The sequence below is a fragment of the Microtus pennsylvanicus genome, chromosome 11, assembly GCF_037038515.1.
Source record: "Microtus pennsylvanicus isolate mMicPen1 chromosome 11, mMicPen1.hap1, whole genome shotgun sequence".
In the NCBI taxonomy this organism is placed as follows: domain Eukaryota; kingdom Metazoa; phylum Chordata; class Mammalia; order Rodentia; family Cricetidae; genus Microtus; species Microtus pennsylvanicus.
In genome coordinates this window covers 74,571,635-74,596,922 of record NC_134589.1, presented here as the reverse complement: position 1 = coordinate 74,596,922, position 25,288 = coordinate 74,571,635, and the positions used below count along the sequence as shown (strand labels likewise).

Here is a 25,288-nt window from a genome sequence, read left to right as displayed (position 1 = left end):
CCTCTGCACCCAGAGCTCCTTAGGCCTGCTCCTCCATCTCTGACACTCCCTCCCCTTCTCTTCTGTTTCTGTTCCCCTGAATCTCTCTTCCCTGCTGCTGTCTCTTCATCTCCCTCCCTCCCTCCCTCCCTCCCTCCCTCCCTCCCTCCCTCCCTTCCTCCCTCTCTCCCCCCCCTCTCCCCTCTCTCATACACTTAATGAGAAGGGGTAAGAATATTTTCATATTCCTGTAACTTTTTACCCATTTGAACATGTAGCTGGTTTGGATGCTCTTTGTTCTTCAGTTGTTTACATATTTGAAAGATGCTGAGGTCTTCAAGAGATGAAGCCAAGGAGAAATTGATTGGGTTTCAGGGAGAACACCATTCTTAGAGGGATGGAAAGTAGTTGTTACAGATGGGAGTTAGTTCCTGAGAGATGGCTGTGGCCCAGCGAGCAATCCAGCCTCCTCACCTGACTTGCCGCTTCACCATGTGATCTCTCCCTCTGGCACTCCTGCCTGTCTCTGCGAGGTCATCCCAGAGCTGAGCCAATATTCATGCTGTGACTTTGAGCCTCCAAAACTGTCCTAGATAAACCTCTTTTCTTACATTACTTCATCTGAGTATCATTACAGTAGAAAATGGACTCAGGCCTGGGAGATGGCTTAGTGGGTAAAGGTATCACCAAGCGGAAAGGTCCGAGTTTGATACCTGGGACCCACGTGGAGGAAGGAGAGAACTGGCTCCAACAGGTTGTCCTGGAACCTTCATGTTAGCACTCTCTACCAAAAGAATAACTGAATCAAAATGAAAATAACAACCAAAAGAAAATAAATTAAACATTACTTTTTTAAAAAAATAAATATTGGCTGTTTTAGGCAATACTCATATGTGTAGGCAAAAATGCCCTTAAGGACTGTAATTCTGATTAGTTGTTTAACAGATTATTTCAGTTTCTGTTCTGTGGAAACTATAACATATCTCCACAGAGGGCTTTATTGTATTTCTGTTTTTTTCCCCTCTCGTGTTTTTTATTGCTAAAGGTAGTCATTTATGAATCTGATCTTGTGTTTTAACATAACAAAAAACCCACTAAGAGGTTAAAAAATTAACATGAAAAAAATCAGAAATGAGTCTCTTATTCACAAATAGAAAAAGGGTAGGTGGATAGGTGGACCACTGCAGACTTTTTCATGGCTGCCTTTAATAAATTATATATATGTATATATATATATATATAATATATATATCAAATTGGTTTTTACAGAACTGCTCACAGAAATGGGCATGAGGGACCGTATGTACAGTGCTAGTTCTTAGGCAGAAGAGGCACAGAGGATGAGAAGTTTGAGGCCAACCTGTCCTGGGCTACACAGAGAGTTCTAGGTCAGCCTAGATTACATCAGACCTCATGTCAAACAAAACAAAGCCAAGAGAGAAAAAGCAAGGCAGTAAAGGTTTGTCTCGGTTCTCGGAGCTGCCGTCGAATGGACAGCACAGAACCACAAGCTGGCGCTTTGGGAATCTTCCCCCAAGACCTTTGCAGAGTCATTATGGCCCTCAGCCTCAGGTTTAACCCTCTCTCCATTATACAGGAATACTTCTCGCAAGTTGCTAGTAGTGGTCCAGGTAAAGACATTAAATTCATGCAGCATAGTTTATAGTGCAAGTCTAGGACTCAGGGGGGCTGTTCTCACTCTACACTGCTAAACACATACCTTGGGACCAGTCATTCTCCTTGACTCTCTCTCGTCTGTAACATGAGGGAGTAAACAGCACCTCTTGAGTAGCCCTCGTTCCATGGCTACTCATGTGGAATTTCTCATACTGAACAAGTTAGATATTTAGATTAAATGCCTCTAAGGAAAGCGAGTGTCGGGGGAAGCCAGGAAGGGCTGACTCAGCAAAAACCCAGCGGGTTTTCAGAAATCACACAGTCTGTGGCAAAGCATTTTTTTTGAAGGTGTCTAGATAAATGTCATTCTTCAACGGCCGAGAGTGCTGGTGTCTGACATGGTAACTTGATCATAAATGGCATGGCTGGAACTTCACACATCCTGACAGTTTCTGCTCAAAGTCCCCCTCTCCTCCAGGGAAACAGAGATGGGATGGAATAGTGAGGGCCACACAGCTCTATCCAAATAGTGGGCAAGGAACATTGCTGAAGAAGTATGTGCTTCCTAAATGAAAGGTTTTGAAACTTTGAAGGTCAAAATCGGAATGATTTGGGGACTTTGCATACAATGCTGACACAACGTTTCAGCGTCGTTAACAGAGGCCATTCTGTGTAGCCCAGGCTGGCCTCCTACTCGGTGATCCTCCTAACTCAGCCTCCTGGGACTGGAATTATAAAACATGCGGCACTTGAAATGGTGTCTTGATTGTTTCCTTGTCTCATAACTCCATTATAAACAAGGAAAGTCAGACACAATAAGCTTATAGATTACACTCTAAAGTGTATTAGACCGAGGATTTGAACTGGGCTCTCGATTGGCATAGAAGTAATTTATACATATAAAGATAAGAAATATGACATTCACTGCTTATTTATTTATTGAGCCAGACAGGTTGTCTCTGTGTAGGCAGTCCTGGAACTCCAGCTCTGTAGACCAGGCTGGCCTTAAACTCCACCTGCCTCTCTCTGCCTCCCAGCAGCTGGGATTAAAGGTGTGCACCACATGTCCGGCTTCACTGCTTCAGCTCCCACTCCAGGTGCATCAAGGACAGCAGCCACAGGCTGGATTGATGGAGAGGGACCTGACAGCTCGAATACATGAGTGACATGTTTATATTTTTTGTTCCTTAGTAACCAGCTGGGTTTATACATGGACCGTCTCAGGCTGTTTTATCTGAGATGTTAGAAGACTTTTGCCATGACTAATACTTTTCTTTCCCTGAAATACTGCTTCCTTTTTGTTGATTTCATGTGATAAACGTCAGAGTGCCAGCCGACATGGTCTACTGTGACATGACGTAGGACAGGAACGTTCTCAGATGTGACTAGCTGTACTAACACAGGAACCTCATGTGGTCAGACACCCTGGGAAGTAGGTTGACCCTGAGTGGGTGTGGTCAGCCCTCATGATTCTGGGGTAGACAGAAGTTAGAGGAAGCACCATTTTAACTGGAGAGCTAAAGCTGTGCCTACACTGAGCTGGCCTTTGCTTTTCCCCGCCAAGTCCTAATGTTTTCACATCTTATTTTCAACGGTGTCCTGCTGCTGTTGCTACTGCTACTTGCAAGTAAGTCTGGGCCGGTACTTTTCAGATGGAAAAAGATTATCACACAGAGGGCAAGACAGAGATAGAGGATGGGCGGAGTGATGCTATTTCTAATAGCATATGTTGGGAAGTAACCTAAATGTCAACAGTGGAGATCGGGTAAGTAAATTAGACATATCCATCCATGAGAGAAGCAGAGAGCCTAATTGAACAACCTGATACAGATGCTGGGAATCACAATGCTACAGAGAGAACCAAGGTGCCCTGTTATGTGTGTAAGCATTGTCAGGAGGCAACAGTGTGTGGACATTTTTGAATGGTTGAGCTCTAGGGGGATGGGAAGAGTTGGGAGAGGTGGTCCTGCTTTCATGTACCCTTTATGTGGTTTGAATACTTTATTATATATATTATATAGGTGTGTGTGTATGTGTGTGTTGTTATAAAGGAATTTAAACTTCAGTACAACATTTGAAGAGTTTCAAATATGCAAGCTACTAGTTTTGTTTTGTCGGAACTTTTATCTCTGAGAGAGAGAGAGAGAGAGAGAGAGAGAGAGAGAGAGAGAGAGAGAGATATTGAGAATTAGGTTATCTTTTCTTTGCTAATGAACAGACAGCTAGCCCAGACAGGTGGGCCATTTTCCTAGCCAACAATTCTCATTTTTCTGAATGTTGATTCCTTTGCTACATGTTTTTTAATCTTTAAAAAAATTGTTCACAGTACTCTTTGAGGGCTGAAAAGTATGTGTTTGTAATGGGGTGGGGTGGGGATCAAGGGCCCACAGCACATGAGAACTGAGAGACATGCAGGTTCTCATGTTCCTTCTCAGGCCAATGGAGGCAGACATTTTAGGGAATGAGCAGAGGTTGCCAGTGCTGGCCTCAAACTCACTGCACTTTTGCCACAGTCTCCTCAGTATAGGGATTAAAGGCAGTCATCACTTTCTGGACTGTTAATTTATTTTTTGAGAGATGATTTCATCATGCGGGCTAGTTTGGGATCTTCCTGTCGTCTCCAGTCTAATCCTGTCAAGCTCCAGGATTAGAGGCATGGGCAATCATAGTAAGTGTCTGAACAGGACTCACTGCTTCCTCTGGTGACAGAGAATCATTGGCACCGTCAATCCTCCTCCCAACAGAGCAGCCAGAGTTTCCTCTTTAATTCTATGATGCATTACCAACAGAAATGGAACCACTCCCTCACTGTCTCACCATTCTCTCCTCTGTGTAGGGTCTTTGGAAAATGCAGTTATAGTCGAGGTCGGTAAGAATGCGTATCTGCCCTGCGACTACAGTCTAGCTGCCTATGGGAGACCTGTGCCTGTGTGCTGGGGCAAGGGACCCTGTCCTTGGTCACGGTGTGACAATTGGGTGCTCAGCACTGATGAAAGAAATGTGATACATCAGAAATCCAGAAGATACCAGCTAAAGGGGAATTTCCTCAAAGGAGATGTGTCCCTGACCATAGAGAATGTGACTCTAGCTGACCGTGGGCCCTACTGCTGCCGGGTAGAATTCCCTGGTATAGGGAATGATAAAAAATTAAACCTGGAATTAGACATCAGACCAGGTGAGTAGACCTTCCTATGTTCTCTTTGTCCATAAGAATCACCTGTGGGTCATGATATCATAATACACATATGGATTATATCACCTCTAGTTACAGTCCTGGGGGTGCCATGGGAAGGCCTAGGATGAAGAGGCCTCACCTGTGAAGGCCAATGATGTACCTGCCATGTGTTTTCGTACTCAAGGATGCAGCCTAGAGAAGGGGACAAAAGGCCTAGACCAGAGAGAGGTTCAAGACCCTGCCTGATCATTAGGTCACTGGAAACTTCCTTTCTTTAAATTAATTTTTAAAAAATTTTTTCATACTATACTCTTGATCATACTCTTTCCCCTCCTCCAGCTCTCACCAGATTCTCCCCACCTTCCTACCCACACAACTTCATATTCTTTCTATCCCTTAGACACAGACCTCCACAAACACACAAAGCAAAACCAAACAAAACCCCGCCAAAAGTCAAAACAGACAAGTAAAACCAAAACGTGAAAAATATCAAACCAAAAAAGTGCTCAGAGTCAGATGGAGTCTGCGTTGTCAGCGGGCCTGCTCTTTGTGTGGCTGTATACCCATTGACACTCCGTTGCAGGACGCTGGACTTGCCCTTTCCCAGCTGGTGTCAATTCAAATAGCTTCTTAGTTAGGAGTGGAGATCAATGCCCACTTCCCCATCTCAGTGCTGGGATTTGTGTGGCTTGAGTCTTTGCATGTCTGTGAGTGCTGTCGTTGTCTCTGTGAGTTCATATGTGCAGCAGTCCTGTGTTGTCTGGAAGATTGTTTCCTTGGGTCTGTCTACCACCTCTGAGTCTTACGATCTTTCCACCTCCTTCCGGTGCCTGGGCCCACCTGCAATGCAGAAACATTGCCGTATCTGGGATGAATTTTGAATTTTCTTTTTCTTTCTTTCTTTTTTTTTTTGCAAATATGTTCTTCAGGTAAGTCAGGAATATAAGCCTTGGGTTGTATGTACATCTTAAGGAGGTGTTTATGTATAAATTCTTATGTTTTAAAGTTTATAATAGATAGGGTTAGGTATACAGCTCAGCAAAAAACTTTTTGTGGTCATCTGGAACAGAGTTCAAATCAACTGTCCTTACTAAATGTGTAACATTGGAGCATTACTTCATGTGTGACCTCTTCAGCTGTACAATGTAGTCAACTATCCCTGAAAGGATTCTACAAGGTGATGTTTATGAGCTTTCATGTGACTTTCACACTGGTAGTTCCATCACTGACTAGACAGTGGCGATGGCAACCACGTCCTGCTGCGGTTATGTGTCTGAAGTAGGTGCTATCTCTCTCTGAATGTGACCATGCCGGTTTGAAGGTGAGGGCATGTGTCTTTCTTTTCTCATCTTTCACATATTCTTTGCTGCCCTGTGGATTCCCTGACGTAAATCCTAACTCCTGGGCAGGCGAGAGGGCTCGGTGGGTAAGCTCACTCACTGCCAAGCCTGATCCCCTGAGTTTTGTCTTTGTAACCCACACGCTGAAAGGAGAGAACTAACTGAAAATCCTGATCCTTAACTTTTTTTTTTTTTTTGACTCAAGCCAAGATCACCCCGGTTGTCCCTGCTCGTGGATACCCTACTCCAACTTCTCCAAGAACCCTAACTACCAAGGGAGATGGCTCAGGTGAGACATGAGCACAGGTGTATGTGTTTAATTCAGATCTCAGTTCACAGAGTTTGGAATATGATAAATAGCTAAGAAAATCACTTTTCACACTTGAGATATTGTTTGAGGTGAGTGAGGGGGTGGCCACACATGTTGGTCCCTGGGTTAGGATTCTGTAGAAGTCACACACTAGCCAAGTGACCTGGGCCAAGGCTTTTCGGTTCCCTGGGGCTCTGGTTCCTCTTGTTGTCCAAGGGGCGTGGCCCAGAGACCTCTGGTTTTCCTGTCTCAGGAAAAATAACATTGCCCCCATGGAGAACTTAATTTGGATGTCCACAGGTTTTGCTATTCAAAGAAAGAGAACCATTTACCATTGCCATCATGTCATTTAAAAGAGAGTCATTTGGGGCTGTAGAGATGGCTCACCTATTAGAGGGTAAGGTTCACTGCCAACAAGGGCCCCCTCTTACTTAAAGTTTCAATTTTATTACATTTTAATAAATTAATATCTCTGTCTCTGTCTCTGTCTCTCTCTCTCTCTCTGTCTCTCTCTCTCTCTGTCTCTCTCTGTCTCTCTGTCTCTCTCTGTCTGTCTCTGTCTCTGTCTCTGTCTCTCTCTCTCTCTCTCTGTGCTCACGTACCATGGATGGCATGTGGAGATAAGAGAGAAACTTAGAGGCACCTGCTCTCTCCTGCCCTGAATGAGATGAGGGGACTGGATTCAGGTCTCAGGGAAGTGCTATTATATGTGGGGTCATTTTGCAGGCATTTATTTAAAATTTAATTTAAAAAACTTTTAATAAGAAATTGTAGAGAGCTGCGTGGAGTGCACCTGAGGGTGCTGGCTCCCGCCCTCCGCAGTCCCGAAAGCGAGTGCTCTCTATGATAATCAATGATCACGCAATGATTGTCAGCTGCCTGCATATGCGTGGACCTATGGGCAGTGCCCACCTGGCAATCTGGGTTTGGCAGCCTGTGCCTTTTTAAGGGCTGGGAGAGATTTGCCCAGGGAGAGAGAGAGAGAGAAAGTGAATAAAGTCCTGGAATAAACTGCAGTGAGAAGAAGGAGAGAGAGGGGAAAGAGAGAGAGAGATACAGTTGTTAAAAAAGGTCTTGAATAAACTGTCAGCAAGAAGAGCTCCGGTGGTCGCGTCATCCTTGCTGGACGAGGTGGGACGTGACAGGTGGTGGCCCGTATGGGGAATCTCCAAACCTCTCTCTCTCCGGGCAAACCCCTCCCAGCCCTTAAGTAGGCATGGGCTACCAACCCTGGATTGCTAGGTGGGCACTGCCCATAGGCCCACACATATGCAAGCAGCTGATAATCATTGCGTGATCATAGCATAGGTCAGGCCTTAGCCATCTCAGGAGTTGATTATACATTTCCATCAGGTGTGACTCCACGCAGCTCACTACAAGAAATGATTCTATTTTGGTTAGATATTAAGTAAACTTACTGTAAAGGGTTATTGTCTTTGTTATTTTCTGATTTACTCTGGGCTGGCGCTGTTGCTTATATCTGGGATAAGGGATTGATTTGGTGAAATCAGGGCCCTTTCTAGCTAAACACCGATCATCATCTTCCTCAGGTGTCAGCCTCATAAGGAGGAGCTCAGTTCTTTCTAGGGCCAAGGTTGGAGCTGTCCCAGGAGACAAAGGAGACAGAAGAAGCTGATCACAGGGCACATCGATCACGAAGATTAATCTCATCTCATTTCTGGGTAGAGTTCTGCCCTTCAACTCTATGAAGCTCTTTTCATTTTTCTGAAATGGGAGAGGATAATAGGTTAAGTCCCCTCTCATCATACCATATAATTCACAAGCTATGACTTGTAGGATTTCATTAAGAAAATGAGACCATAATGGTTAGTCCAGTGTCTGGTCACAGTGTGTTCTCTGGGTACATTAGCGCCTGTCACCAGTGCTGTTAGTAGGGCCAGAAGGCGGAATGAGAAAATGGTTCCGTACTGCACTGAGAGTAAACTGGCTTCTAAATTCAGGTCTCCTGGCCAGTTCTGATCTCAGTAGTTAGTGCTGCAACAATTCTCTGAAGTTTAGGTTTCATGTGTCATGAGCAGAGTTCTCTAACATCCTGTTTCTGGGTTGGTGTGTTAGTGCAGCAGGTAGAGCCCCTTGCCACCAAGGCTGTCAACCTGATTTAGATCATAGGTCCCAAAATGTTGGAGAAGGATCTCCCAAAGATCTTTCTCTGACCTCCATATATACACCATAGCATGTCCCATGAGCACACACACACTTACTTGTAGACACACGTGCATACATGAACATTAAGATAAAGTAAAACTTGTTTCTTTATTTGAAAATGCAAAATAGTGGTACATACATACGTACATCATATAAATATATTTATATATAATTATTTTATTTATATTTATATAGTTTACTTATAACACTCACACACACATATAAGATTAGGGTCAGGCATGATGGCACATGCCTTTAATTTTAGCACTTGGGAGGCAGAGGCAGAAGGATCTTTGTAAATTCCCATGCCAACTTGATCCAGGACAGCCAAGGTTACTTAGAGAGACCCTGTCTCAAAAAAAAAAAAAATTAAAAGAAAAAAGAAGAAAGAAAGAACGAAAGAAATCCAACCGAATAACTATAAAAAAGATTGACAGCGCTAAGAACCATTGCTGGTACCTCAGTGCCAAGCAGACAGTAACTGTGGCATCTATATACATTCATGACCACTTTATTCCTCCTCCCTGATGCCTGTTTCTAGTGCAGTCTTCAGTTCTCCAAGTAAAACAGAAAACAATATTACAGACATCTCTTGTTCTTTTTTATAGCAAAACGAAATGGAGGAGAAAAGTAAAGAGGTCAGGGCTGGAGGTATTGCTGAATTGGCAGAGTCTTTGTCAAGCGTGGTGGCACAGACCTGCTGTCCCTCCCTCAGGAGGGGAAGGTAGGAGGATTAGGAGATCAAGGTCACCTGGCTTTTGAAGGCAACCTGGACTACTTGAGACACAGTCTCAAAAAGGAAGAGAGAGACAGAGAGAAAGAGACAGAGAGAGAGACACAGAGACAGAGAGAAAGAGACAGAGAGAGAGACACAGAGACAGAGAGAAAGAGACAGAGACAGACAGACACATACACAGAGACAGACAGACACATACACAAGGGAGAGAGAGAGAGAACAAGTCAGTCTTGCCACTTAGACCAAGAATCGCGGTGATGGAGAAGCAGAAGCAACATTTCCGTGTCAAATATTGCCTGTGGTGAAGATTCCTGTTTACTCTGAGGTTCCACCCTGTGGTTTTTCTGCTTTAAGTTGCTTTCAGATAATGAAAACAAAGCTGGAGCGCTTTCCCCCCTAAATGATGTTAGGCTGAGACCGTCTTTGTAATCTTTAAACCACAGTCAGTTAGTTAGGCTCAGACTTGCTGAAAGTCTTGGTGCATCCTGAAGAATTTACATTTAGAGGGTTCAGGAACGCGATGGACTTTTCACACTGACTCGGGCACCCAGATGAATGGGTTCCCTTGGTTTTCTGGAGGCTGGAAGCTATGCTTTCTTTCACAATGCAGTGTCTGTAGGCTTTCCTCCTGTCTTACTGGTGGGGCCTTGTCCCCTCTACCTGGTATAAATTAGTACAGCCATTGGCCAGATGAGCAGATGAAGAAGTAAATGCACTCAAAGGAGAGATAGAAGCTGGCAGATGAGCTATGTGACTCTCTTCATGTTGGTGACATTGCTGGGTGAAGTTGTTGAGGGCCTTGAAGTTACGAAAGTGGCTTTAAAGCCTTGAGAGCCTACACGGGAAGACATTCTCATTCATGAAGTAGGGCGTAACTCATTCTCAGTTCCTCTTCTTGTCTAAAGTGACTAACAGCCTCTACTCTTTAGATCATATATATATTTTTTTATTTTTAAGTTTTGATTGATGTATATTTATTGTTTGTAGAACAGGTTCCTAGAGACATTTTTATTCCAGGACAGTTATCTAGTATGACAATATTCATCATTCTCTCCTTCTTCTCCCCACCTGTGCTACTTCACTTCTTTCTCAATATAACTTCACCTCTGTTTAATTCCATATGGATGAATGATTTTATTCATCCATTCTAAACACTCTGACCAAAAACCCTTTGAGGAAGAAAGAGTTCATTTCAGCTTCAAGTTTCCCAGGGATAGAGTTCATAATGCTTAGAAGGCATGATAGTAGGGTCACTTTATCTGTACACTGGAAAAGGGAGAGGGAGAGACAGAGGAAGACAGACAGAGAGAGACAAAGAGAGATGGAAACAAAGCGCGAAGAAATGGGGTGGGATTATATGCCCTCAGAACCCACCTCACAGTGACGTACTTCCTCAAGCAAGGCTACACTTCCTAAAGGTTCCAATAATTTCCCCCAAATGACACCACTGACTGCGGACTAAGTGTGGGGGTGGTGGAATTTCTCATCCAAACCACCACAACATTTATATACAATCTAGTGTTCCCTAAAAAGAAAAAAACACAGTGTTCATTTTTCTGAATGTGTATGGGGCTAATTTTATGATTGCCAGTTTCCTATGGAGACCAAAAAATTGCCAGTTTCCTATAAATACCATAATTTCATTCTTATTTGTGGTTGACTAATATTCCATTGTGTGTGTGTGTGTATGCATGCCCATGTAATATTTTCTCTATCCCTTCACATGTTGATAGGCACCTAGGCTAACTCTGTAACTTGGCTCTTGTGACTAGCGCAGCAATAAACATGGATGTGCACGTTATCTCTGTGGTGTGTTGGCTTAGAATCCTTGAACCGTTGCATCATGTGGTAGTTCTATTTTTAGATTTTAGGGTTTTCTTTCTCTATTATTTATTTTTGAGGGGCTTCTGTACTGATTTCCACAGTGGCTGAATTAATTTACATGATCCACCAGTGTGAGGGGATCATGTTTTCCTCCTTACCCTTGCTAGCATTTGTTTATTTGTTTGTTTGTTTGTTTGTGTAGCTATGACTGTCCTGGAATTACTCTGTAGATTAGGCAGGCCCCTAACTCAAAGATCCATCTGCCTCTGCCTCCTGAGTGCTGGGATTAAAGGCGTGGCCACCACCGCCTGACCTTATTTATTTTCTTAATGAGGCCCACGCTGACTGAAATGACAGAATCTCACTCTTAGGCCAGCACTTTGCCATCAAGCCTGATGATTAAGTGTGGTTTCTGGATCCCACCCACATGCTGGAAGGAGAGATCTAAATCCTACAACTCTCCTCAGATATCCACAGGCATACCATGGCATGTGAGTGCATGCACGCACGCACGTGCACACACACACATATTAAATAAATAAATTCATAAAATAGATAAACAAGACTATATAATTTTAATTTTTCATTCTTATTGGCCAAGTGTACTTTGTCTTTTCATGTAAGGAACAGACATTAATCCATTTTTCATTAAGTTGTTTGTTCTTTTGTTAATTAGCTTTGAAGTTTTCTTTTTTATATATTCTAGATATTAATCCTATGAAATATATAGCTAACAAAGATTTTCTCTCATTCTGTCTGCTTTCTTTTCATTATAGAAACTTTCTATTTCATGCAATCTCATCTATGGCTTGCTGAGAGCATCAGCTCTAAGAATGTTCTGGTCCAGGCTTCAGTATTTCTTACGTACACTATTGTGTCATCTACAAATAGGAATATGTTGACTCCATTTTCAATTCATATCCCTTTTGTTTCTTTCTCTTTTCTTATTGTTCTAGCTAGGACTTCAAAAATTGTATTGAATAGCAATGGAGAAAGTAGACACCCTTGTTCAATTTCTGATTTCAGTTGACTGTTTTTTGAGTTTCTCCCATTTATTACAATGTTGACTGTAGGGTTTGTTGCATATAAACTTTATACTGGGGTATGTTCCTTCTCAAAGAGTTCTTTATTTTTTTCTGAAACAGAGTCCCATGTAGCCCAGGCTGTTCTCAAGCTTGCTACGTAGTCAGTGATGACCTTGAACTCCTGTCTCCTGAGTTCTGGGATCACAGGCACGGGCCGCCACACTTAATATTTATGCAGTGTTTGTGACCAGACACGGGGGTTCTGTAAGTGCTAGGCATGTACTCTTTATCAACTGAGCAGCTCCTTCCCCAGCCCCTGTGCCGAGGCATGTGCCTGCTAGTCCTAGTTTCTTCTCAGCTTCTTTTAGCATAAAGGCATGCTAAGCTTTGTCACTGGCCCTTCCTGAGTCTACTGAGAATGATCATCTGATTTTTGTCCTTAAATCTCTTTATGTACTGCCACGTCTTTGCCCAGCTAAAGGACTTGGCTACTTACTGAAGTGGAGGGGGAATGAAGAAATGACAAACCCACATAGACACGCAGAAAAGCTGCGATTGGGTGCGCTGGGTTCTTGGATGGGGGAGCCTTAGCACCTGGGAAGCTCAGTACATTTCTTATATATAGAGTTGAACAGGGAGGTGGGGCTATTGCATATGGCTGAACAAGGAGGCAGGTTTAGCTAATCTGGGTAGGAGCTAGATCTGGAGGAGAGCTTCGGGCTGTGAACATCAGGCTGGGAGGAGGCTAAGGTGGACATTTTCTGAACACACTATCAACAGTCATACTTGAATCCCTGAGGAAGGCTTTGGCAGTCCCAAGGCTCTTCCAAGGAAGGCTTTGTTGCTCCCATGGGGCTGAGGCACTGGAGGAGCCCTCAACATGGCTGGACCCATGTTAACAGCACACATTCACTCTGGACTTTCCTCCACTGCCCTCAGGGTACTGTACTCAATCTTGGTCAAAAGTCCAGGGAAGCCATTTAGTCTATTTATGTGACTTATTACTATTATTGATTTGCATATGCTGAACCATCCCTGCTTCTGTTGGTGAAGGCATTTTGATTATATTCGAGATTTTTTTTTTTAATTATTGAATTTGGTTTTCTAGTTGTTTGTTGTTACTGTTGTTTTTGAGACAAGGTTTCACTCTGTTGCCATGGCTGGCTGGCCTGGAAGGTTTGCAGATATTTTATTGATGATTATTTTTGAATTAATTTCATCAGGAAGATTGGCCTTCTGTTCTTATGTCTTTTTCTGGTTTTGGTATCAGGCTAGCCAAAATTAGCTCTATACAATGATCTTGAGAGCATTTCTTCTATCTAAAGTTCATGGAATAATACAAGGAACATGGTGTTAGCTATTTTTTAAAGGTCTGGTGGAATTTAGCAGTGAAAATATCTGGGCTGTATTTAGTTGGAATAAATAATTATTGCTTCAATTTCATTTTTTGTTATAAATCTGAAGTTGTTCAGATTATCTTGGTTTAGTTTTGGTAGATCATATGTGTCTAGAAACCAATTCATTATTTTAGATGCTCAGTTTAGTGGAATATCTAAGTAAGTCATAATGATTTTCTAAATGCCATTTTTTTTTTAGCAGTTGTAATGTCTCCCTTTTCAACTCTAATTTTATGGATTTGGGTCTTTTTTTTTTTCTCTTTTGGTTAATTTGGCCAAGAGATTACTGATTTGGTCCATCTTTCCATTGATTCTTTGTACTGGCATTAATTCCTACCCCAATGTCTAGGTTTAGTTGTTTTTGCTTTTCTAAGACCTCGAGGTTTCTCCGATGTTTTAAATGCAGGCCTTTACGTAGTTAAAGCTTCCCTCTTACAGTGCGTTCACTATATCTGCTGGCTACGCTGTATTTAATTTTCATTCAATTCGAGGAATTTATTGAATTTCCCTCCCAGTTTCTTTGATGACACATTCATCACTCAGACCTGAGGAAGTCACACTCACTCATTTTCTCTGAGTTTGTGTTTTTAGGACAGTTCTTTTCATACAGAACGAGATAGTTCCTTAAAAGTGTTTGGCAAAATGCCTGGCCCCTGGGAAACCCTAGTGATTGTTTCCATTTGAAAGCAGCTAACTAAATACCGTGGCAATGAATAAATGTTAAACTTTTCCCTGAGTTTTGTGTCTTTGAAAGTCTAATTAGACTATGACCGAATGATATTAATATTACTGGATCGCTAAAGGCTGGCATGATTGTTCCTGCAGGTGGTGGGAGAGAAGGTTTATTGTAGATAGGAGGGAGAGCATAGCCAGAAGCAAAGGCATCTGGGAGAGTCCAGAGTGGAAGTGACCCTAAGTAGGGCCTTGTGAGGAGAGGGGAAAGCCAGGAGACCAGGAAACTAAGAGGCCTGGAGGATAATGGATAAAAAAGAAATGGCCTAGCCTAAAGGGTTGGATTATATAGGGAAGGGTAACCCAGCTCCTGGGCTAGAGAGTTCACGGTAGGGGGTGGGGTAGGCCTGTCATACTTTGTAACCTGACTGAGGGATGCTGGGAGAACCTGGCAGCCAGGTCTGCTTTGGTATGTTAAATCGGCACCTCAGCAATTTGTCCTGGATTTAAGACCTAACAGAGAGAGGAGGTGATTATCTGTGTGGAAGGACACAACCCTGAGATTGGTTTGTATGCATTCAGTGTCTTTTGTTGGTCTTCTAATTTTTGTGGAACATAGGGAGACGAAATAGTATTTAACAGGATTGCTAGTATGTTTAGTTTTTTTCTTTGATCTGGAGTTAAAAACCATTCTTAACTATTGTCTGCTTCCTCCCCTTTGCATATGTGTGTGACAGAGACACAGACTCTGGGGACCCTCCAGGATAAAAGCCAAACAGTAAGTAACTTTGGTGTGTGTGCTAACATTATGATGAGCGTAGACTTCCTCCAGGGCACCCCTTGTGTGGGAAAGCTTGTGCCTTTCTTGTCTTCACACTCTGTGGCTTTCATGTGTTGACAGGTCTGACTATATAGGCCTGTTACTGATAGAAGTTGGGTGTGAGTGTGAAATTTCTGGCATGTACTAAGTGTGGAAAACCCCCAAGAAGAAAGAAGCTTTTCATCTGTCTTTGCAAATGCCACTGCTATGTGTCACTGTGAAGGTCCCTTGTCCTTTCTTTTCAGGTTTTCCACTTCGAGCTTGTTGTGGCATCGAGACAAGGTGTCATGTAGCTCAGGCTGGTTCTAAACTTATTATGTAGCTAAGAACGATAACGAACTCCCAATCTTTCTCCACCTCCTCCGCCACAGGGCTGGGGTGTCCAGCTTGTATTTTGCATTTTTTAAAATTCATTTTTATGTAACAAGACACAACTCAGGAACACCCAGAGGCAAGAATTTATGTACTGAACTATTATGTCCTGAACTAGACAGGGAAAAAAAAATCACTAAAAAGCCAGCTAGTAGTAGCAACTTCAATGAGTGGACGTTGAGTTTCTCAGTGGGTAAAGGCACTTGCTGCACAGCCTGACTACGTGAGTGTAATTCTGAGAACTCATGTTGGAGGCGAAGACCTGACTCCTGAGAGTGGTCTTCTAATCACCATGTACCACGGCATGGATGCACATGTATGCGTGTGCACACACAAACCAACAATAAATAGGTAAGAACAATAAAACCAACTCATTAAGGCCACATCTAGAGGCCTACATTCATCTAATTTAGTCCCTTATTTGTGCACTCATGGTTAGTGCCTGGCATCTTGTGTGCTTGTCTCTCTCTCCCCTCTTTGAGATAGAGAGTACCTTTAAGAAATTCTGTTGTCCCAAGTGCTTAACACATAGTACTTGTACATAGGCCTCTTGCTTTTGCAGAAGTCACGTGTAGTGATTAAATGGAGGATTTAACCTCTGAGATTTACTGCTTTCATTGTTTATCATTTTATTGTTTTTAAATGTAGTTTTTATTTAGTCTTAGATTATTTTGTACATGAACACAGTGTATTTCAATAAGATTCACTTTATTCTCCCTCCAACTCCTCCTAGATCCCTCTCATGTCTCCTCCCATGTTTTTGTCTTCTTCTTGTTCATTACCTACTGTATCTAATTAGTTCTCATATATACATGAGTGCTTTGGGTCTTTTTGAAATGGGGTCTTGATCTGTAGCCCAGGGTGGCCTCAATTTGCTACTTTCCAGCCCTCGCCTCCCGCGTGCTGGGATTATGAATGTTCACCGCTATGGCTAAGTGTCTTATTTTCTTCTAAACTGTCTTTACTATTACTGCCTTTGAAGGTGGTATGTGGACTAACAATTTAGAAATAGAAGGATGTTCTCTGCGACTCCTTGGTATCAGAAATGAGAGAAATAGCAGTAGTGTTTGCCACTGACCGAGTGTTCATACAGAAACAGGTTTCATGCTAATTGTCTCAATCACTCCACAGGGTCACTGAGCTTTTGGGGATGTGGGATTTGAGCTGAGGACTGTGTGGTTACAAAGTCCTGGCTCTGGTAACAGTGCTGTGTGACATTTCTGTGTGAATGGTGGTTTCCCTGAAAGACTTCGGGAACTCCATCCCTCTGAACACACAATTTTGAGGCAGTAGGATCCACTATCCAGCCTCTGTAGGGATGTGGGCAGGTGGGCCGCAGAGTGACTTCTACACCCACAGCACTGGAGGGGGGTGCTTTATCTCCTTGTTAACTGCAGACACTGAGCTAGCCCATTTCATTCCTCTGCTAACTGGGTCTAGTCTGGAAGAGGACAGATAAAGGGAGGCTTCATCATTCCTGCAATCCTAAGACTATGAAGAAGAGTGGTCTTCTTCTTTAATCACAAGACTTGCTGAGCATATGACCAGTTTCTGGGCTTCCCAAACTTGACTCCTGTTCTCTGTCCCCCAGCAAATTTCCACATGGACCGATGAAGTGAAGGACTCTGGAGAAACCATCAGAACGGCTGTCTATATCGGAGTAGGAGTCTCTGCTGGGCTGGCCCTGGCACTCATCTTTGGTGTTTTATTCCTTAAATGTAAGTTGCTGGATGCTGCTTCTTTTACTTTCTGATAGAGAATGGTTACCATAGGAGCAGTGCAAACCTAGATAGAAATACAATTTTTTAAGCAAACCTTAAGGACACTCACTTGTCCTTCCTCACATTGCCCGCAACATAGCTGATAACTAGCGATCTCTCAAACTTCTACCTATGTGGCAGGTAGACACTGTACTAAATGTTTTTACAGACATCTTAGTCATCAACAGTTATAAACTAGGCAGTACTATTCCTTCCCAGTCTAGGGCAGAGGGAAGTACAGCTTGCTGAGAGCAGCTGAGTTCTCCAAGTTTCACTGTGAGCAAGGTCCAAGTCTAGACCTTCAAGTGTGGGAGACAGCCAGAATGGCTATCTTTAGATACACAAGCTAATCCTGGGGCTGGTGCGACGGCTTAGTGGGTTAAGGCCTGTCACAAGCCTGATGCTCTAAGTTTGATCTGAGAGACCCACGTGGTAGAAGAAGATAATGATGTTTTCCCTCAGACTGTCCTCTGGCCTCATGTGAGTTGTAGCATTTGGGTACCTCTCCTTTCTGCTCTTCCCTCTCTTTCTTCCCCCTCCCTCCCTTTGTCTCATCTCTTTCCCCCCAACTCCCGGGTCCTCTCTTCTCTCTGTCTCTCTCTAACTCACTGAAAGAGCTACTCTAGTTAAATTATAAATATAACCATGCTTATTAGGAAGCCCAACAACACAACCTCTCTCTCTGTGTGGGTTTCTATGTTGCTTTCTCAGGCGCCTCTCTTTAACACTGAACCATGCCTGGGCTTCCAGACTGGGGTTTCTCCTCACAGTGCTCAGCACACACAGCTATTTGTCTTTATTTAAATAGATGGCTCTATTTCTCTCTTTTGCTTGTCTTTAAAAGAGGCATGGGTGAAATCTAATGCACATATAACTGCTAACTTTCAGTGCACACAGGTTCTACATCTCTGGACTCAACCATAAAGTAAAAAATTATTGAAAATTATTTATCCTTAACATGTATAGACTTTTTAATCTCCCAAAGAAGGCAGCAACTATTTAAGTATAATGTTTATAGCATGCTAGATATTACACGCTGTCTTGAGGTCATTTAAAGTGTGTGATAGGATGTGACAGGTATTAGTGGTGTTTTATATAAGGAACTTGAGCATACTTTGGTGTTTGTAGGCGTTCCTTGACCAACCACAGTGGATTTAGAAGGACAAGGGTAAACACAGAGGGTGGTTTTAAGAAATAGATCAGAATGTTCTGTTCAGTTTATAATTTTCCCCTAGATTTTGTGGGTAGCAATCTGACAGATGAGGTGGCCTGCTCTTAAGTCATGACATTATAGCCACAAGCTGACCTGGAAGTGGATCAGTCCTCTGGCTTTCGAGTGGACTGTGTACCGACTGAGATGGTCACCCAAGCTTCACTACTGCTTAGCCTCCTTCAACCCTCTCTTAGCCAAGGAAACAGCAAAGGTGCTCCCTGTGCCAAGTCTCCATCCCTTTATGTTTTCCCTCTGAACTGTCCATCTCACTCCTATCCTTAAAGTGCCACAGACACAATTTTAGTCAATCCCAAATTGCTTTCCTTTTACTAATGGTCACAGATAGCTTTGTCTTTCTGCAATAATATCCCAAGTAGAATCCATACTTTGTTCTATAATGTTTTCTTTTGGCTCTGGAAACACCGTTTGTTGTATTTGATTGGTCAGTCCGTCCCATCATTATACAGATATTTCGTCTTCTGCCTGGTGTTTAAAAGCTGAAGTTCCTCAGGATTTGGCCTTTATCTCTTTGTAAAAAAAAACCACTCTACTTTATAGCATAATTCCATGGACTTAAATCTTCACTTTAATCTTTTCAACTCTTACAGTGTTGATGCATCCTGTCTATCTGTCCAGGTAATAGCTCCACTTTGAAGGTTCATACAGTCATGTCAGATACAAGGCTTCTGCTTCCAAATTCCACCCACCAGGACCCAGCTGTCAGGCCCTGGACATCTTCATTATTTTACTCTCTCTCTCTCTCTCTCTCTCTCTCTCTCTCTCTCTCTCTCTCTCTCTCTCTCTGTCTCTCTCTGGTTTCTTATGCCAGAAATGCAGAAGTTATCCCAGAATCCTCTTTTTTCAACATCTCAATATGTAATCAGCTTCAATTGCAGCCTCTGTGCAAAATAGATCTAAGACTGCTTCATTGTTCTGCATCTTGCTTGTTTTTTGTTTTTTGTTTTTTTTTTAATTTTTCCTTTTAATCAGTTCTCTACATAGTAATCAGATCATACCATCATTCAATGGTGCCCGACCGATCTTGCTCTCTCACACTGTCCAAATTCTTTTTTTTGTTGATTCGTTGGTTTGTTTGGTTGAGATGGATCTCATGGATTGCTTGCTTGACTCGAACCCCTGATCCTCCTACCTCCACATCCCATAGGCTGGGATTACAAGATAATAACTGAAAAGGCCTTTGGGACCACGCCTCAGCTTTACCTCTTAGATTGTTGGGGGCCACTCTTTTGCTCTCATTATCGTTTTGGTTTTGACACCCACCCAGATCTCTGCCGAGAGTTCTTTGTTCCTGGAGTGTTTGCCCTCGCTCTTGACATGGGTGACTCATTCTGTTCTTTCGGAACAGACCTCAAAAGTCACGTCTTACCGTGCTCGCCTAACCTTCTCTGGTTCTGGTTTAGTATGGTGCTGGTTTCATTTTATAATGCAGTGCAATTTGAAATTATTTGTTTCTGTCCTTCCTCTCCTTCCTTTCTTCCACCCTTCCACCCTTCCTTCCTTCCTTCCTTCCTTCCTTCCTTCCTTCCTTCCTTCCTTCCTTCCTTCCTTCCTTCCTTTCTTCTTTCCTCACTCAGACGCATGCTTCATGGAGTCAGCGTTCACAACTTCTCCTGTGTGTCCCTGGTGCCTACCAAACTGCAACACACACAGAATAGTCCTCATAATGTTTGTTAAATAAGAGCTCCACATTATTATTGTTAATATCATCCTAAGATCGCTAACGGCTGATTTAGTTTGTTCTAAGGCAAGGTCAAATGTCACCAAGCTGCTCTCATCTCCAACCAGTCCATTTTGTTTCTTTCTTCAAGTTATCTTAGAAAAGTATTCATTGGTTTTTCTTCCACCTTTACCCAGGGTATTCTTATAAGAAAAAGAAGTTACAGAATTCAAGGTAAGAACATAGAAGAGGGAAAAGGGTATTGGGGATCCCTACCATCTTATGATTTTATTCTTCCTCCTATTGGAAGCTTTGAAATCTTAGGTTAGACTTCCTCTGTTTATGAAATGAAAATTTAATATTTGCTCTCCTGTACATTTAGCTCCCTTAGTTCCAAAGCCTTATAGTTGTATAGTTGGCCTTATTACTAAAAATATTTGTTTCTAGTTTCCAGTGAACTGCACCTTTAGCTGTAATCCTATCGCGAACTAGGAACTAGAACGCTGTGTTTGACTGCTGTAACTCCAGCACAGTCTCTAACAAATAGCAGTGATCAGCTCTAAGGAACGAATGATCCAGTGCTCCCCACAGCAGCCCTTTCTAGAATTGCGAGAACTTGGGCACAGGGTTTACTAAGTTAGATATCTATGGATATATGTACTTTGTTCACTGTTGGAGTCTACAGATGCACAGGACAGTGTGTAACTGTCTTGAAGACACATGGATGATGTGAGAATAGATAGAAGAGTATTTGGGAAGAGGAGGGGGCACAGGAGAGATTGATGACATGTGCGAATATGGGCAGAACACAGAATATATGGCTATAAAAAAGGTTGTCATGAAACCCTTATTTTGTACAAAAGCACTAAAAACATTTAAAACCCCAACCAAATGAGCAACCAAACACACACACACACACACACACACACACACACACACACACACACACACACAAATGCGTTTACCCAAGTCATGATGTTGGGTTTTGGGAAGAAACACAGAATTCCAACTCAAGCCCGATTGGGTCTCTGACACATTCACACTTTCCCATTCCTTTTCAAACTGTTAGAGTTCACAGAGGGTTGAAACAACAGCGCAAGGGACGTTAAAGCACGTTACCTTCAACTCCTAATCGACACTTGGAACACCTGTGTTTTTAGTTCTCAGTAAGCACAGGGCTTTCTCTCAACCACTCGTAAGGATGTTGCAGGCATCTTGACACATCCCAAACCCTTCAGTCTACAACTCCTAAGAACAGGGACTAAGGTTTACATACCTAAGAAAATTAAGAGTAATTACATGTCCTTAATTGTTCCCCAAATTACTGCCTGGGTTTCTCTCAGTGCGCACCCGGTGCAGAGTCCTGGGTGTCAGTTGGCTGCTGTCAGCAGTGAAGACGGCTCTTTTCACTCTCTTCTCTGTTCTCTGGGAATTCTGTCAACGGCATCCTTTTATCTTCACAGCCTCATCACACTGGCCAACCTCCCTCCAGTGGGGCTAACGAATGCGGGAGCAAGCAGACACCGGTCAGAGGAAAACGTCTATACCATCGAGGAGAACATCTACGAAATAGAGAACGCCAATGAGTACTATTGCTACGTCACCAGCGGGCAGCCATCTTGACCACCCCTGGGCTCTCGCTTTTTAAGGCTCTCCTTCATTTTTGACTTTGTGGTTTTCCTTTTTGAACACTATGAGATATATCATATCTGAAAAGTTTGGGAGGTTCTGTCCACCACGAAGTGTTCCTGTTTTCTAGGGATAATTAGCTCATAAGGGGATTCAACTGTAACCTATACTATATTGAAATGCATCATTACCTCTGAGTTCCAGGGATAGGATCTACCCCAACCCAGAGAGTGCTAATCATGGATATTGAAGCTCACATGTGCCTTCACACTTTAGGAATGCTTAGTCTGATATCTCTGGAGTACCTGGACATTCGGGATTGTGGTGTGTCCACAAAGCTCTTCAACAGGTACGGGGAATATTAGGCTAAGGGAGATAGGTGCAGGTCTGTGTGGATGCAGGCAATCTAAAGTGACCACTGATTTTTCTAGAGATTTCGGACCTTGAGTAATTAAGAAAAAGTCAGGTGGCACATGCCTATAATTACATAACTTACGAGGCTGATGAAGGAGGATCGTGAGTTCAAGGCCACCCTAAGCTATGGTGGTGAGACTTTGCTTTAAAAACAGAAGAGAAAAAAAAAAACAATCAAGCAAGCACACAGGGAGGCTGGAAAGATGGTTCAGACGGTGAAGTGCTTGTTGTGCACGCATGAGGAGCCGGAGTCTGATCCCAGAACCCACACGGAAAAGCTAGGCGTGCTAATGCATGCCTGAAAACTCAGAGATGGGGAAGTGGCGACAGAGCAGGTCCCTGTGGCTTGGTCGCCAGGCAGCTTAACCTAGTTGGTGAGTTCCAAGAGAGAGCCCCTGTCTCGAAATAAGGTGGACAGTGTTCCTGAGGAAAGACAATGGAAATTGCCCTCTGGTCTCCACACATATTTGAATGTGCATACACACATATGTGGTCACACATGAGATAAAGAAAGAAAGGAAGGATGAGACAGTAGTGAAGGTTTTCTCTGGACCTTCTGCTTGGATGCAATGTGTATCTCTACACGACCGGCCCCCGTCTCAGTCCTGACAGCTTCTGAGTGGGAGCATGGCCGTGCAGACCTGTCATTAATCCAGCCCTCAGCAGGCGGAAGCAGGAGCATGGAGAGCTTGTGAGCTACGGAGCCAGACCCCCCTTCACAAAAAGAAAAGGTTCCTCAGGGGCCTGCTGACTATAAAAGGAAACTCTCCTTGCCAAAGTCCGACCTTCCCTGTTGTGTGCTCAGAGGGAAGCGCCTCTGACAACTTCTCCATTCCCGGAGGAAGCTGGACCTGTGTTTCTCACAGAAGAAGAACCAGTGACTGGGATGCTCATGCTGTTTCCTGATTGAAAGAAGGCAGAGTCCTGGCAGCCATCTGTGCCATCAGCCTCAGATCTTCCACTACAAGGACAGTGGTCACAAAACCAAATTTCTAAGCTGGTGGAGATCAATTTTTGTCTGGCTTATGACTGTTCAGTGTCTTGGTTTGTGTACATTCCCAAACATAACAGAACCTAATAAAACAGCCCAGAGTCAAAAAAATTAAATGAGCAGGAAGATAGCTTTGTCAAAAGACTTTTGCACTGGGGAGCTACTGTGGAGATCAGAAGACACTTGTCAATGGGGATGCAGGTATCTGGCTGTTTGGACAAGTTTTTCTTGCATGGATTTTGTTGTTTAGGCTGCATCTAGTTAGTTATGGGAGGTACTGGCTTTCTTAGGAGTGTATGGAAGGGGGGGCAGCTGACACAATTCAGTTAGAGGTAGCGGCTCTCATGCAGGCGAGGAAAGTAGCAGCAGATGTTTTCAAGTTATAAACTGCACTGGGGAGGGTTTTGAGCACATTTAAATCAACCCAGTGGTTTCCTCCATCAGCCTTCTTATTGGGCAAAGTCTTTAAGCAAGGGCACGGGTCCAAAGATGATTCTGTGCTGGTGTCTGCAGGGGGCTTTTGACATCAATAGGGGGATGGTTGATTACATGGTGTGACAGTTTCTATCGGTTGCTAACTTGACAGGATCTAAACATCACCTTGGGGATGACTCTCTGGCCAAGTCTGTGAGGCATTTAAGGTAGTTGAGGTGGGTGGAGTCATTCCACCGGCTGGTGTCTTGAACTGCATGAAAAGAGAAAGCAAGCTTAGCACCAGCATCTATCTCTTTCTGCTTCCTGCTGATGCCATGTGACCAGCCCACTCTTGTTCCTACTAGCATGTCTCACCACCGTGATGGACAATGTCCTCTTGACTGACAAGTCAAAATGAACCCTTCCCTTTTAAAGAGGCTTTGGTCGGGTATTTCATCATAGCAACTGGAAAGCTAACTAATACACATGGTATGGATATGGTTTTAAAAAGAACCAGGTAGCTTTGCTTAGAGCTCATGCTCGCCCTTCCTTCCTTCCTTCCTTCCTTCCTTCCTTCCTTCCTTCCTTCCTTCCTTCCTTCCTTCCTTCCTTCTTTCTTTCTTTCTTTCTTTCTTTTTTTCTTCTTTTTGGCTTTTGATTTGAGATAAGGTCTCATATATCCCAGGCTGCTCTTGAATTCACCAGGATGGCCTTGGGCTTCTAATCTTTCTGCCTTTTCCTCCTGAGTGCTGTGTCTACCTTACCCAGCTGCAAACACTTTTAAGTGGTTGCATTGTGCAGGCATTTTGGTACTGGGACAATAGAATAAATCACATATCTGGCCTTGTGAAAGTCTAATTGATCCAACAGGAGAAAGGATCATATCCATTCATTCAGGAGCTCTTTATTAGTGATTACTTCCTGCTTGACACTGTTTAGTCTCTAGGGACAACAACAGAAAACACAACCAAATCTCTTACCACAGACTTTGTACTGTTGCCAGAAGATAATGCTACATTTTTTAAGACAAGAAAGGCGGTCCTAGACTTGTATATTTCTCTGCTTAGCATATGGAAAAAATACCCAAATCAATAATAATACCATAGGATATTTCAGTTTTTCCTTTTACATACTTTATGAAAAACTGGAATATTTTTGTTTTTTCTTTGTTTATAAAAGTTGAATTAAGCATTATAACAATGTTCTCCTGTTTCTTGTCTTCATCAATGAGAAATAGGTCAAGGTCAGTGGCACCAGAAGGTCGCAGCAAGCTGGATTTAGAACCCTTGGTTTTAGACCTGTAGCCACTTACTGTCATGTATTTGGGATGGAATTGGTGAGCGGCAGAGGAAAAAAAAAATGAGGGAGCCAAAGGAGATAGTACAAGAGGCCCAGGAAATGGCAAAGATGCAGCGCAGAGTCTTTAAAGGGAGAGGGCAGAGAGATGGCTTGGTGGTTAAAAAATGGCTGCTGTGTGAACATGAGGACCAGCGTTTGGAACTCGGCTCCTGTGCAATGAAACGGGGTCTACAGCATGCCTGGAGCCCTAGTGGAGAGAGAGGAGCAGAGATAAGAGGACGGCTGGAGCATCCTGGCTTCCAGCCTAGCAGAGACGTAGGAGAGTGGCTGATTATATGATGTAATTGTTTTTATTGATTTCTAACTTGACAGGTCTAAGTCACCTTGGAGACGAAGCTCTGGCCATGTCCGTGAGGTGTTTTCTAGTTTGGGGGAATTGAGGTGGGAACACCTACCC

General features: G+C 43.2%; 1 protein-coding gene across 2 annotated transcripts; it reads left to right on the top strand.

The window, feature by feature from the left end:
* The first annotated feature begins 3,000 nt into the window (after positions 1 to 3,000).
* On the top strand, positions 3,001 to 24,632 carry LOC142860921 (hepatitis A virus cellular receptor 2 homolog). Of its 2 annotated transcripts, XM_075992843.1 has the most exons (7): positions 3,003 to 3,223; positions 4,433 to 4,771; positions 6,317 to 6,400; positions 14,979 to 15,019; positions 17,025 to 17,151; positions 20,282 to 20,318; positions 21,548 to 24,632. In XM_075992843.1, exons 1-7 carry the CDS (start codon positions 3,166 to 3,168, stop codon positions 21,705 to 21,707), a joined length of 846 nt encoding a protein of 281 aa, XP_075848958.1. In that variant the 5' UTR covers positions 3,003 to 3,165; the 3' UTR covers positions 21,708 to 24,632. The 2 variants fall into 2 exon arrangements, with proteins under 2 accessions (XP_075848959.1, XP_075848958.1); XM_075992844.1 differs by lacking the exon at positions 6,317 to 6,400 and having other exon boundaries at positions 3,001 to 3,223.
* The last annotated feature ends 656 nt before the right edge of the window (positions 24,633 to 25,288 follow it).